General features: G+C 40.8%; 1 protein-coding gene across 1 annotated transcript; it reads left to right on the forward strand.

The window, feature by feature from the left end:
• Nucleotides 1-14368: 14368 nt before the first annotated feature.
• Nucleotides 14369-15869, forward strand: LOC145062580 (oil body-associated protein 2A-like). Its single transcript, XM_079010163.1, has 4 exons — nt 14369-14712; nt 14807-14889; nt 15065-15179; nt 15339-15869. Exons 1-4 carry the CDS (start codon nt 14427-14429, stop codon nt 15602-15604), a joined length of 750 nt encoding a protein of 249 aa, XP_078866289.1. The 5' UTR covers nt 14369-14426; the 3' UTR covers nt 15605-15869.

Below are 15869 nucleotides of genomic sequence, written 5' to 3' on the forward strand. Positions count from 1 at the left end.
AGGCCATAAGTGGGATTCGAATGATTATTGGTGTATGGGCCTTTATGATGAGGAGTTTGGACCTTAGTTGTAACATCCCAAAACTTAAGACCAAAAATTTCTTGTTTAATTATGTAATTATAAAACCAATAGTCTAAAAACATCCATAGTGTCATCACATATCATAATCAAAATCAATATCCAAAACATGTCATAAGAAAACAACATCAGAGTACAACTCCCAAAGATCTCATGTGCGGAAATCATAGCATGATGCACTGTGATCATGTCGTCTCTTTTCCTTTCGAAGAAGAGGTACCTGAAATCAAAATTGAAAACCGTAAGCACAAAGCTTAGTGATTTCCCCCATAATACCACATACCATACAATAAACATATACCCTAGCATATCTGGGTGCTGGCCTACCCCTTTGGTCTCTTTCAACCAGTAACCGCCTAGCATATTAGGGTGCTGGCCTACCCCGTCGGTCTCTTTCAACCGGTAACTGCCTAGCATATATGGGTGCTGGCCTACCCTTCAGTCTCTTTCAACTGGTTATGGGGTCTATTCCACCCCATACCGCTACCACATAATATCCTAGCATATAAGCGCATAAATCACATACTGCCTAGCATATATGGGTGCTGTCCTACCCCTTCGGTCTCTTTCGACCAGTTACGGGGTCTACATCACCCCTACCACTACCACGTAATAACATAGCACACAAGCACATAATCTCAACAGATAGGGGCATACCAGACAATTATCACAAAGACAATCATCTCTACTATAAACAACTACTAGTGGGTCGACATTGGTGCCTTCGATCCACTTCTACTGGGAAGGTAACTCATATCAACTGTGTGTGCCGAAATTGTACTCCTCGGATGGCTCGGGACTCCTCTCCTTAAAGCAAAGCAAGTCCCTTAGTTAGTTATTGGGCCCAAGTATAAATCCCTTATAGCCCAACTTCTAATTCATGTCCCAAGGCAAGGTTCCTTAGTCCTTACCTTAATGGGCCTTTTCCCCCAAAAGTCCAATCCATAATAAATTTAAGGCCCAAGTCCATTACTTTAAACTTTAAAGCCCAATAAGGCCCAAAAGGCCCAACACCATAAATCCCAGTCCTAGGCCCAAAGGCCTTACTCCACAGTGGGCCATGAGGCCCAAAAAAATTTAGGTCCAATCTTCTAAGGCCCAAAAACCCATGTTAACCATTATGTATTCGTACGCGCGACGTACCCGGCATGCACGCCCGACATATGCTGGCCTTGACTAGACACGGGAAACTGACCAGGAACGCGCAACGTACTAGGGGGTACGCCCAACGTTCCTGCCAGTCACCCTTAAGTCCTTCTTTTGACTTAATCCATTAAGTCCCAATGTCCAAAACATAGATCCAGGTCCTTTAATACGTCCTAAACCATAAAGTTACAAACTTTATGTCTTTGCATCCATGGATGGGGGTTAAGACATGGTTTAAGTCCTTAAACACACTTTGTGACCATCTAACACTTGCATGGTTGTGGCTTAACCATCAAGATCCGATTTTTATGGTTCTAAACACCTCCAAGAGCGAAAAAGGACAACTTATTTGGACAAAATCTTCTAAAACTCAAAGTACCTCAAGTATGGGACCAAAATGTGACATAAAACACCCCAAAACTAAATCTAAACATGCAATGATCAATTTTAAAGCTGTATACCTCTATTGGGTTAGAAATGATGTCAAACTTCTGGATCTATAAGCCTTCTCCAAGCTCTTGCTCCTCCTTCAAGCTCTTTCTTCTTCAAAACCACCAAAATAACACCACAATGTTCAAAGTAAGCTCAAGATACATGCAATGGAGTTAGGGTTCGATTTGGGCATAGGGAGAACAAGGGAGGCTGAGAGGATAAGGGTTTGGAGGGTTATACGTAGTTTAAATAAAGGGCAAACCCTAAAAAATTTAGGGTTTGCATCTAGTCACCCTATGCCCAGCGTACACATGGGGGCTCCCCGTTCCGCGCCTCGTGCATGTACTGCGTACACCCTGTACGCCCAACGTACGCTCCGCCCAAAAAATCCCAACATTTTAAATACTTATAACTTGAATACATAGCAACATAATACATGTTAAATCTCGGACGTTACATTAGTTTTGGACCAAACTAGGTGAGGGGTAAAATGTTCTTTTTACCCAACATACGGATTATTGGATTCGGTTTGGAACCGAATTATTAATTTGATGTTAATTGTTTGATAGCGCGGGGATTCTAGCGGATCAACACTTAAAGATTTATTCGTGGGTTCAACTGTCGAGGTGAGTCTTCTCACTATATCCATGGGTTGAAAGCACTAATGTCGGCTCATTACTTGCTATGTGGAATGCTAGTTGTCTCTGCAATACTTGCATTAAAGACCATGGGGGTCCATAGCATTCCAGGTCAAAACCATGGGGGTAGCTCATGGCACTTGGATATCAGACCATGGGGGAGCCCGTGACATTCCAGGTCAAGACCATGGGGGGAGCCTATGATACTTGGATATCAGACCATGGGGGGAGCCCATTACATTCCAGGTAAAGACCATGGGGGTAGCCCATGGCAACTATATGTATATAGCGCATGATATTATGTGGTATTTTTTAGGGGTGGCAACTCTCGATCCAACCCGTAACCCGACACTGACCCAACCCGAAAATAGACGGGTTTGGGTTGAGATTTTTGACCCGCCAACCTATATATATATATATATATATATATATATATATATATATATATATATATATATATATATATATATATGTTACATTGAAAAAAATGATACATTAAATGATACATTTAATTATTAATGAAATTTGATTTCCATCCGTATTCGTAATATTCTGTATGATTGTATTCTTTCCGTATTCGTATGTGACTAATTTGCATTTGTGGTTCGTTAATCAGAAAAAGAAAAAATACATGTCGTTATTTTCACGATTCACGAACGAAGAACACATCCGCTTTCTATGAATGTTTTCATTTTTATTTTGATTTGAATGTTATTGACTTTATGAATTTATGTTGAAAACCTTTTTTATGTTAATTACTTTAATCATTTTATGAATTTATGTTGAAAAAACCTCATTTTTTAAAATGTGTTGCTTATTTATTAAACGGGTTATATAAGTTGGGTTTGACCCATTAACTTGTGAACACGCGAGCCCATATACTTAAACGGGTTATATGAGTTGGGTTGGGTTGAGGTTTCCAACCCACCAACCAGTCAACCTATATATTATATGGGTTGGGTTGAGTTGATGTTTTCTGACCCGCCAACCCAAACCCAACAAAATTGTCAGGCCTAGTATTTTTAGGGAAACTCACTAAGTTTTATGCTTACGGGTTTCAGTTTGTGTTTCAAGTACTCCGGTTTTCAAATGGAAGAGTTCAGGATGATTGCAGAGCACACACCAAATGTTTCCACAATCTGTGAATTGCTCTGATTTGATGATGTTTTGCTAAATTATGGTTACCTTGTTTTATGAGAAAGAAATGTATTAACGATTTATTAATCTAAAAAAAATTATGTCGTGATTTTCGGGATGTTACAATACGAACAAACTAATCACACTTCAATAACCACAATTTATGTTAGATATTAAAAAAGATAAATTAGAAGTTAATTTTTTATTTTAAGAAATGACCAGTGTTTTCGAAATAGATTATTCCTAACCATTTTATGTCACCATCTGATGAGATATGGTCAACTGGCGTGGCCTAGACTGCTCTAGCGCGCCAGCCTGGCCTGGCGCGCTCCTGCCAGCCTTGCCTGGCGCTCCCTTGCCAACCTTGTTGGGGACTCCCTTGCCAGCTCTGCTGGGAACTCTCCTGCCGGCTCGGCCAGGCGCTCCCTTGCCATCCTCTCCTGGTGCGCGCCCGCCAGCCCCGCCCGGCGCCTCCGGGCGGCCTTGCCCAACTCCTTGCTAGTTGGGCCGGAATGGGGTTGGCCCAAGGCCTGACCTAATTGTCCCCTATATAATGAATAGTACCTCCTCCATGGAGAGAGAGAGAGCTTCCCCTATACTCTTCCCCCATGGCTCAGCCGCCACTATACTCCGGTCAGGTGGCTCATCCGCCACTCGCCGCTGCCATACACCACCACTAGCACCAAGATGGTTCTCTACAGCTATGGAGGACCATCTCAGATCTTCTAGCTGATCTAACTTGACCGTCGGAGCCCACTCCCGGGGCACAGTCCTTGGGACGGCTCTAACGCGTCTCTCAGATTGTGACTAGCAGATCTCCGCCACAACAGAAGACCAGAGGAGTCGCCGGAGGTCCATGTCCCATCATTTGGTGCCATCCCGGATTTGAGCAAGTAGCAAAAGCCTCAGTTGATTTCAAGCTCGTTTTTTCCTCAGATCTGATGTGTTTTCATCTCAGGTTTCTTCAGATCTGTTAATCTCTAGTATCATTTGCTCAGATCTGTTCATGTTTGGCATAAACTTGTTCAGATCCGTTTGGCTTTTGCCAAGATCTGTTCAGATCAATGTGTTTCTTGACAAGATCTCTTCAGATCTGTTAAGCCATCATTTGGATCTCAAGATCTATTCCATCTCGAGTTCAAATCTCTAGATTTGATTTCGTTTTTGACCTCAGATCTCTAGATCTGCCCGTTTTTGCTCATTCAAACATTCCCCAAGTTTGCAAAAAGCTTATCAGATGGGTTTTTTGTTTATATCTCGATGGTTTGATCAGCAAAGAGGAAAGAAAGTAATTTCTACGAGCTTTTTATTCCATTTTCAACACACACATCACCATAAAATCGTTCTTTAGTTGAATGTTTTGCATCATCTGAAATAGTTGTTTGTAAACAAAGCTGTGATACTTGTACATTTCTCAAAAGTTTCATTTATACCTTCACCAAAATCCATCAGATCTGTAGATCTATTTCAGTTTTTGTTCATCCAAACGAGTGTTAAGTTTGCAAAAATTTTCAGATCTATTTTCTTGTTCATATTTTAATGGATTATTGAACAAGTTGAAAAGAAATAAAAGTTTTATGAGAAAGAAAAACCACATCAGACCCGTTTTTGTTCATATGTTGTGTTCTTCAGTAAGTTTGAGAAGAAGAGAAATTGTTGTTGTTTATTTGGTGTTTTTTCTTTAGAAGTTTGAAAAAAGGAAAAGAAGATTTTATGAGTCTTAGTTTATGATAGTTTATTTTGGTAATTTATTCAGCAAGATAAAATAAAATAAGCTTTTATCAGCTCTTACCTCATTTTCTGTATATACAACTCTCACGGTTGTGCATTTCCAAAAAAAATTCAAAAGTTTATATTAATGTCCATGTCTTGATCATTCAACAAACATTATGATAGAAAGAAGTTTTCTATGAGCTTTTATCCCATCCTCATTCACATATTTTTAGCAAACCCCCTTTTTTACCTAAATTTTTTTCACATATACCTTCACCAATTGAAATAGTTGTTGGTAAATGCTTCTGTTATGCTTGTACATTAGCTTTCACCCCAGCTTAGCTTGTTGTACAAGTTGTCTATCAAATTACCTCAAAACTTACCCTACCACATTAGTTACAATTTACCATGCCGGTAAAAATTTGTATGGTAAAAAAGAAAAAGTACATGGGACGTATCAAAAAAAAAGAAGGGGGAAAGGGTGCATAGTGCACCAAACAGATGATATCGCTGTCAATAGTCAAAAACAAAAGCATTCTCGGGTGGGACCCGCTTGGTCCAATTCTCGATATACAATAAAGTCAAATATAGGTGGCCCCACCGTGTTCATCTCTTCCAAACAATCTTCAGTTGACGATCTCCTACAACACTGCTGTCTTTTCCGGTCAACACCACCAGTCCGACAACCCACCAACTCAACTTCACCAGTCAACGACTACAGCTACCGGTCCCCGTCAATCACAACCACCGCTGCTCCACAACGCACGTTAGACTCCGACGACCGAAACTCGATTGCCATCTTTGCTCACCCCCACCGCATCCCCCCTGCTGGTCGAAGAACTCCGGTCGCTTAAAGTTGCTCCCTGTCGGAGCACCTGCTATCGCCAGCGCCTTCGATGGCGACCCAGCAAGCTGGCACCGCTGCCTGGAGGAGCAACGAAAACCAAGGCACCACTGGTATCGATCCTTGAACCAAATTTCTCGGTCCGCCGCCGTCAATTAAAACAGGAGCGGCAATGACTGTTACTCTTGCACCGTTCGGCGGCCATCTGCATAGCATACATTCGCCGGATCGACGTTGACAGGAGCCACAGACTCCGATACTTGACCTCAATTCCTTGATCCATCGCCAGCGACCAGATTCAGGGTACCTTCGTTCACCGCTCGCTGTTCCGACCTCCTTTCCCACCGTTGCCTTCCGACGACGAACCACATGGACAGCTGCATCTGGTAGCATGCATCCTTTGCTCAGTTTCTGTGACGGCGGGTACCAATCGACTGGTCCTTTTTTCCGAATCATAACAAAATATGGGGCGTTCCCTAAATCAGTTTTGGGCTGATTATTCAGATGGGCTCCTGAACATGTTATTGGGGCCATAGTTCGAAAATGGGTCACAATATTTAATTTCGACTCTTTTTACATTGGTCTTTATTTTGGATTGGATCAAAAACTTAATGGGCTAATAACCTATAAATGGCCTAACATTTATTGGGCTGTTTTTCTCGTATTGTCTCATATCATTGGGCTGCCAGAATTCATTTATGTTCTTGGGCTATTTCACCAACAGAAAAAATACCCAATTTTACAAAAAAAAAAAAAAAAAAAAAAAAAAAAAAAAAAAAAAAAACTACTCAGTACTCATGCGCTACATTCCCGCTCAACACAAAATGTTTTTAGAAAATGAGTTGCGATCTGCATCACTCGGACTTTTCAAAAAAAAAGGAGGGGAGAAGAGTAGTACGCTACTACTACTAGTGAAGCATTTCGAAATAGACATCATCAACAGCGTTACGCGGCTATCAGCAGCCATGTTGACCAATCCTGGGAAGTCTTGCTAATCTGATCTCACCATTCATGTTAACCGGTCTCCGCTAGTCTTACTGCCCAACTCTTAGTAGTCGCACAGCTCGACCTTCAACGGCGACACGACCCAGCTCAGCAGCTGGAAAGCCCAACCACCAGCAACTACTTTGTCTGACTCCCAGCAGTCGTGTTGCTTAGCTCTCGCCAACTGTGTTACCCAATTGTGTTAGTACTTGGGTTTCCTAGCTCTTTCCAGCAGCTATGTATCTCGCCTTTCAGCGGCTATACATCCGTCTTCGCCTCCTCTAAAGAAAAAAAGGGGGGAGTGTTGGTATGAAACCATGCATGAGTGATTTCGAAGGGGCAGAGTTAAAGTACATGAAGAGCTGATGTTATGCATGATAGTGCACTCCCGAGGTGATCTTAATATTCCGGGTCGAAAGAGCAACCCCGTTGTTCAACCCTTGGTAGTCTTGTTGCCCAAAAGTCGTGTTGCTCACCTATCGCTAGCAGCTCGTTGCCTGGGCCTCAGCGGCCCTGCTGACCAGTTCCTGACAGCAGTCTCGCTATGCACCTCTTAACAGTAGCTACACTATCAAGCTCTAAGTAGCACTGCCACATAGGTCTCCGCAAACAGCCAAGACAGCGAGGCATCATTTATTAGTACGACTAGCGAGGAAGCAAAGCATCAGGTACCATTCCGCTTTAACCCAAACTGGTCACACGAGCTAGACACATAGATTGTAGGGTGCTACACCCAGTCGTGAGAGGCTCAGTACCCTCGCCTCAAGTCGCTCGGCTTCTCAGCCCCACTCCACTATAGCGGCAAGCACCGCATGCGAGGTTCAGTACCCTCGCCTCGAGTCGCTTGGCTTCTTAGCCCGACTCCACTATAGCGGCAAGCACCGCATGCGAGGTTCAGTACCCTCGCCTTGAGTCGCTTGGCTTCTCATCCCGACTCCATTATAGCGGCACGCTCCGCATGCGAGGTTCAGTACCCCCGCCTCGAGTCGCCTGGCTTCTCAGCCCGACTCCATTATAGCGGCAAGCTCTACATGCGAGGTTCAGTACCCTCGCCTCAAGTCGCCTGGCTTCTCATCCTGACTCCATTATAGCGGCAAGGTCCACATGCAAGGTTCAGTACCCTCGCCCCGAGTCGTTTGGCTTCCCAACCCAGCTCCATTATAGCGGCAAGCTCGGCATGCGAGGTTCAGTACCCTCGCCTCGAGTCGCCTGGCTTCTCAGCCCGACTCCATTATAGCGTCAAGCTCCACATGCGAGGTTAAGTACCCTCGCCTCGAGTCGCCTGGCTTCTCAGCCCGACTCCATTATAGCAAAATGCCCCGATCATTCCATGCGATGCTCTTCTGTGTGATTTATCTACGATCGTCGGCAGCCAAGCCCGATCCATTCCGCGCGATGCTTTCCCACGTGATCGCGGGCAGCCAAGCCCGATCCACTCCGCACGATGCTCTCCCGCGTAACATCTCCCTGATCGTCGGCTGCTAAGCCCAAGCTATCCTCCTAAGTCGCGTATTGTCGCGCACCGTAAATTGCGCATCACAAGCTTATTCCACGACTAACACCATGATCTTGGTGCTTCCCCTCTCACAGCCATCATGATTCTCCTGTGCTCGGACGATCGATGAAGTGTTACCCACATTACAACCTGCTATAGTGAGGATACTCTCCAGCAAGAAGGTCATCCCGACAGCGGCCCTACTACCTACGACCCCACGACACCTCTGTCTCCTGGCTTTCGGAAATGGTCTCGCTGTGTAACCCTACCTGTAGCCTCGTCGCGTACCCCACAACATCTTTGTTTCCTGGCTCTCGGAAATAGTCCCGCTGTGTAACCCCACTTGTAGCCTCGTTGCGTACCCCATAGCATCTCTGTTTCCTGGCTTTCGGAAATGGTCTCGTTGTGTAACCCTACCTGTAGCCTCGTCGCGTACCCCGCAACATCTCTGCTGTCTGGCTCTCGGCAACAGTTTCACTGTATGTTTCCTACCTATAGCCTCATTACATGTTCCTCAAAAATTCTATTGTCTGGTTATCGACAATAGTCTTACTACGTGACCCTCGCTAGCAACCTAGTCGCCCATCTCTCGGAATCTATTCCTCGCCTCCTCTAAGAAAGGGGGGGAATAAGGTTGGTACGCCGCAATGCAGACTATGTAGATGGTTACTGGTGACATCCCATCTCACATGGCTACCTCAACAGTCACGTTGCATAACAGTCTTAGGGACTGAATGGCAAGCTGATGCTTCTTAGCTACCCAGGTCCGACATTCCACCGACATTAGTGTCGCGTAACACCCTTTAGCAGCCTCGGTCCGCATGATCGCAGCAACAGTTACGTTGCATCTCACCGACCGGCTCGCACTCCTTTTAATGAAGGAGTATCAAGTCAACTCAAGCAGCGTTTGGCTCATCGCATAATCCCACGGCTTTCGTGGGCGAGGTTCGGTAATTTCTCTTTATTATTTAAATGCTTTGGTGCTTTATCTAGTCCGATCCGATTGTCAGTAACCCAATCGCATCAGACTAGGGCACTTAACCACGCACAGTTTATTTGCCTATGTCCAGTCCGATGTCATTGGCCGCATACCAATAACATCAGACTGGGGGGACTTGATAAGGTATGGTCCATTAGCATAGCCCAGACTGCTCTAGCACGCCAGCCTAGTCTGGCACGCTCCTGCCAACCTTGCCGGGGACTCCCTTGCCAGCCCCGTTGGGGAATCTCCTATTGGTTTATCCGACTTAGTCTAGTCCGATGTCATTGGCCGCGTACCAATAACACCAAACTGGGGGGACTTGATGAGATATGGTCCACTGGCGTGGCCTAGACTGCTCTAGCGCGCAAGCTTGGCCTGGCGCGCTCCTGCCAGCCTTGCTTGGCGCTCCCTTTCCAGCCTTGCTGGGGACTCCCTTGCCAGCCCTGCTGGGGACTCTCCTGCCGGCTCGGCCAGGCGCTCCCTTGCCATCCTCTCCTGGTGCACGCCTGCCAGCCCTGCCTGGGGCGCGTCCGACAGCCCCGCCCGGCGCCTCCGGGTGGCCTTGCCCAACTCCTTGCTAGTTGGGCCTGAATGGGGTTGGCCCAAGGCCTGACCTAATTTTCCCCTATATAATGAATAGTACCTCCTCCATGGAGAGAGAGAGAGAGAGAGAGAGAGAGAGAGCTTCCCCTAGACTCTTCCCCCATAGCTCAGCCGCCACTATACTCCGGCCGGGTGGCTCAACCGCCACTCGCCACCGCCATACACCACCACTAGCACCAAGATGGTTCTCTCCATCTATGGAGGACCATCTCATATCTTCTAGCTGATCTAACTTGACCGTCGGAGCCCGCTCCCGGGGCACAATCCCTGGGACGGCTCTAACGCGTCTCTCTGATTGTGACTAGCAGATCTCCGCCGCAGCAGAAGACCAGAGGAGCCGTCGGAGGTCCATGTCCCATCACCATCAAATATAGTTTTTCTAACAAAAATAATTTATATTTCATACTAATATGCTGGACTCAGACAAATATATATATATATATATATATATATATATATATATATATATATATATCAAGGTTGTAAAAATCGCTCGACGTTAGCTAGTCGGTGGACTGAGGTTAAGGAATTAATTGGCTAGGCGGAGATTAATCGGGGACCACTAATTGCTAATTTGTTAGATTTTAAAAAATTAAATAGGACTAATATCATATAAAAGTTCATAAATACCACTAATATCATAACAAAATATGTTGATATGATAAATACAGCACTAATCATATCTTAAATAGTTTCTATTGAGATATTACTTCTTCAAAGTGTTAAAGTTTCATCGGGTTCTACCATATCAGTCATTTTGTATGCATGGATTAATCGCTAGGCGCTCTCTAATCGGTCGAGTAGCGCCTAGGGATTAATCGGAGATTAATTGAGACCTAATCGGGACTTTTACAACATTGATATATATATATATATATATATATATATATATATATATATATTGGAATTTTTGTATCAAGTCTACAATTTCAGAAATTTGAAAACTAATTTATGTTTTACTAAAATCTTAAAAAAAAATTAAAACATAACACATGGAAAATATATATGATAGAATGACATAAAATAACATATTGAATTGAAAATAGTAATTCAACACTTCGAAACATACATTTCACTACTATTGTCAAATACGTATCACAGAAAATCAACCAACATGTTACCAACCAAACAAAGAAAGTTTGTTATCAATATGTTTGATTGTTGAAGGATATAAGAGTAGGGTGGTGGTGGAAATTCCGATTTCTTATTGATCATGTATGCTCACTTTCCGAACTGATATTTCTAACCTATGTCTAGGTTACAGGAAATTCAGTTTAGGATAATCTAAAATGAAACTTGTGTATCTAGGCACAAAAACACAAGTCAAATCGCAGAGAGTTCGGAGTTTCATTTAGAAAATGAAGAGTAGAGAAAAGGGTTTTTTGTATACGTCTCAAAGGAAGAGTCATATATATACATGACAAATTAGGGTTTAATCTTTTAAATTAGTTAGGAGAATCTCGAATTTAATGGTATAATCAATGGTTTCCGAAATTGATGAGATTTGTCAAGTTTACCATATTCACCCACTAGAATTCGGATTTTCCATAACTAATTCAAATTTCTAAAGGCCTTTTGGGGCGCTGCCCTAAACGCTACCAGGGGCTCTGCCCCTTAGACCCCGTTAGGGGAACTGCCCCTAGGACCTTGCAAGGGGACGTGACCCCCGCCTTTCTATCGTATCGGCTTATAATTCTATCTTTTATATGCATATACTCCATATTCACCAAACATATAATATAAAGTACAAACGATAAGCCCCTTAGCTCTCATGTCAATGTCAATTACACAAAATATCAGGTAAAACTAAAATCACCAACAATAACCAACATGTGTGGTTGGTAGTACTATACCAATTTAATAAACTTGGTACGGTAATGGTATTAAATTTTAAATACCACGATATTAGCATACCAACCTATATATATATATATATATATATATATATATATATATATATATATATATATATATATATATATATATATCAAGTGTTTTTATTGTTTATAATTTTAAAAACATGATATTAGCCATTATGACGTAATTAATAGTTATTACCAAATTAAATTAAGAAACTAAAAAGTTACTTAATAAATTTTTTTAATAACTAAAATAGTTGTTTACTAATTTATATTTGACAAAATTGCAAAAATGGTCCCTGTGGTATGCATTTTTTTGGGGTTTTAATCCAAACCCCGACTTTTGTGGCTTCGTGGTCCTTTTGACCATGTTTGCTTGTGATTTTGGTCCCTTGGAAAACTGAAAAGACTAAAATGCCCTTTCTAATATCATTTTTATGTTTTTTCATTTTAATTTAAAGGAAAAAAGAAAATAGTTAATTAATTTGGCGCTCTCTCTCTCTCTCTCTCACACACACACACACTATCTCTCTCTCTCTAGTTCTTCAATAGTATACCAGACCTAAAATTTAACCGTTCCTTCAGAAACCAGTTCTTCATTTTCATTCTTCGATACAATTGTGGTAATCAAACCCAATTATAGCCGCTTTAACTTTAAATCAGACCTCATTTTATACATCTTTCCCTTCTTCTTTCTTCCCCAAACTCAAATACCTAAAATCACTAAACCAACATGAATCTGGTAATCATTTTCAAGATTAAGGAACTTTCAAATACCTAAAATCACTAAACCAACAAGAAGGGACGGGGAAGAAAATGGTACTCACTCTTTCCCTAATTTGATGATTTCTTCTCTCGCAACCACCCTTCTCTCGACTTCGCTATTCTCTCATATCTCGACAGCAAACAACCCATCACATTCGATCTACTTTTGTTACAGGAGATTCTATCACCAGAAAGAGATCACGAAGATGATGACATGCCTTATTCCTCCTCGTCACTCTGATCTGCAAATGGGGTCACAAACAAGCAAACATCATAAACTGGGTTATCTTGTACATATTACAATGGCTAAAGCACAAACATCATAAACTTGTGCCCATTAACTATGTGTATGTGTAACTTTGAATATTCAAAGTGTTGTTGTAAAGCTTTCATATACAAAACAGGTTCTATGATTGAGATAATGGTTGGTAAGCATCGCTTAGAATATTAAGTTCAAGATATGGGCTAATTTTGGTGTTTAGTATTGTGTGAGGTTTGAAAAACATCATCTGAGTTTCTAATAAACAAGAAAGGGAAGAGTGAAAGTTGGAGTATGAACCTTGATCGATGTGTGTGTGAGAGAGAGAGAGAGAGAGAAAGAAAGAGCTCTTATTTTTTAAATATTAAAATAATTAAACAAGTATTAAATTTAAAAATAAAATGAAAGAAAAATAGAAAATAAATACACTAAGGGTATTATAGTTATTTTAATTTTCGGAGGGACCAAATACGCAACGGAACTAGCTCAAAAGGACCATCAATCCAAAAAAGTCGGGGTTTGGACCAAAACCCCCAAAAAATGCATACCACAGGGACCATTTTTGCAATTTTGTCTTTATATTACTAAACAAGAAAATTATCTCATGTCGTTTAGTCGTTGATGGTTTTTAACTATTACAACAAAAAAATTAGGAAAAATTGATAATATATCATTACCAAATTGTACATTTATTAGTAGGCAAACAATTTGGTACCAACTATATTTGGTATTGTATTGGTAACAAAAAAAAAAATTTATACCAACTATAATTTATACGATACACAGTTTGAATAAAAATAAACTGATATCGTATCATCTTCAACCCTACATTTCATACATATATATAGATAAAAAAAATGTAGTTATGTTTTGTACAAAGAAAAAAAAACATTATATATCTCTATATTATGATTATTACAAGCATATACTATATAATCTGTTTACATTTCACCAAAAAAAAAAAAAAAAAAAAAAGTGTAGTAATTTTTTATACAAATAAAAAAAAAACATTATTTATGTCTATATTATGATATTATTACAAGCATAGACTATATAATCTGTGAAGCTTGAATTCTACATATTTATATAAGAAATCAAATATGAAATATTTTTTAATTTTTTTCTTATTAATATTCTTACTCGTTAAATTAAAAGAATGTCAAAAACCAAAAAAAATAATTAATCAATAAATTCTACGTATCCTTATTTTATAGAAATAAAATATAAAAAATACACAAAGATATTTAGTTTTTCATTACCCTTCACTTTCACTTTGGGTAATCGTGTATATGATACAACCGATTGTTTTTAGAAAGAAAGAATAGTTCATATTGCCGACACGTGCCAGACAATCAGTTTGGCAAAGTCAGCACAAGCACACATGTCATTCCCTTAACATTTCACTGCCTTCATATACATCACATCAAACCGAACCACCTGAAAATCGACTCTAGATCGCTAAATCGGAAAACAATTGTTGCTCCGATCGATATGATGGCTTCAAGCGATAAAGCTCCCGACGTGATGCCAGTGGGCGACGGATCGGTCCCTCCGGGAAAACCCATGACAGTGGGAGATAAAGTTGTCGACAAAAGTGCTGGGATGCTTCAAACTTTGAAACCCATTAAACAAATTAGCCAGCATGTGTGTACCTTCTCCGTCTACAGCCATGACATGAGTCGACAGATCGAGGCTCATCATTACATCACTCGTCTGAATCAAGATTTCCTTCAGTGTGCCGTTTATGATTCCGATGACTCTTCTGCTCGTCTTATTGGTATAAAATTCATGGTTGATTTTTTATAATGTTCAATTCTTGGAATGTTGGTATATTTCCTTTTGAATAATTTTAATGTGTGATATTTGTTTAGGGGTGGAATACATTGTTTCTGATCGAATCTTTGATACTTTACCTACTGATGAACAAAAGCTGTGGCATTCCCATGATCATGAGGTTTTCTTAATTGTTAATTTCTTTGTTCAATATACAAAAAAAACATAAGGAAGATGCTAAATACAATCATTTTGATAGTTTTTGTATACTTTATGTCATTGTGTTAAACATTCTTGAAATAGAAGAAGATGAATGTGTATGTGTCCAGTAATCGAATATTCACTCTCATGTCCAGGTTACATCAGGATTATGGGTAAATCCACGTGTTCCAGAGATGCTTCATAGAACCGAGCTTGAAAATATTGCACATACTTATGGAAAGTTTTGGTGTACTTGGCAAGTAGATAGAGGTAAGACTGATATATCTTTCTTTTTGTTGTTATATATATATCCTCAAACATATGTAGCGTTGTAACATAACAAAGAAATGATCATATATAGGTATAGATGGTGATTCTTTTGTAAAGTGTAAACAATATTATCGTTGACTGATGTTGTTTGGTTTACAGGTGATAGGCTTCCACTTGGTGCACCAGCACTAATGATGTCGCCACAAGTAGTAAATATGGGGGTTGTACAACCGGAGTTAGTCCTTGTGAGGGACAACAAATACAAGATAAAAACCGATGAGCTTAGGAAATCAAGGGCTGATATTCCAGTATCCAAACCTGGGAATGCAAGAGCCTCTGATTTCTGGATGCAGAATGGAAAGGGTTACGCAATTGACATAGAACCTACAGAGATGAAAAGGTTGGAAGGACCAAAGTTCCCATGAATGTTCGTTTTATTTTTGTATTGGTTTAATTAGAGCAAGTTGATGATGTTATGCCATGCTTTTACTTTATATTTCTGCTCATGGGTGAGACGATTAGAGGTTAGAGCAGTGTTTCCATTTCACTTGGATAAATTTTATTAGTCATGTACGTTTTGCATTTCCTTTTATATGGAAATTAAGGATATGCTTTACATGAATCTTGTCGTCTAGTTGGCACTCTAGAGAAACGATGTTGGAATTTATTGGATCAAATGTATGCTAAATA

This window comes from Lactuca serriola, chromosome 7 (genome assembly GCF_051521515.1).
Source record: "Lactuca serriola cultivar US96UC23 chromosome 7, Lser_US96UC23_V15, whole genome shotgun sequence".
Taxonomy (NCBI): Eukaryota; Viridiplantae; Streptophyta; class Magnoliopsida; order Asterales; family Asteraceae; genus Lactuca; species Lactuca serriola.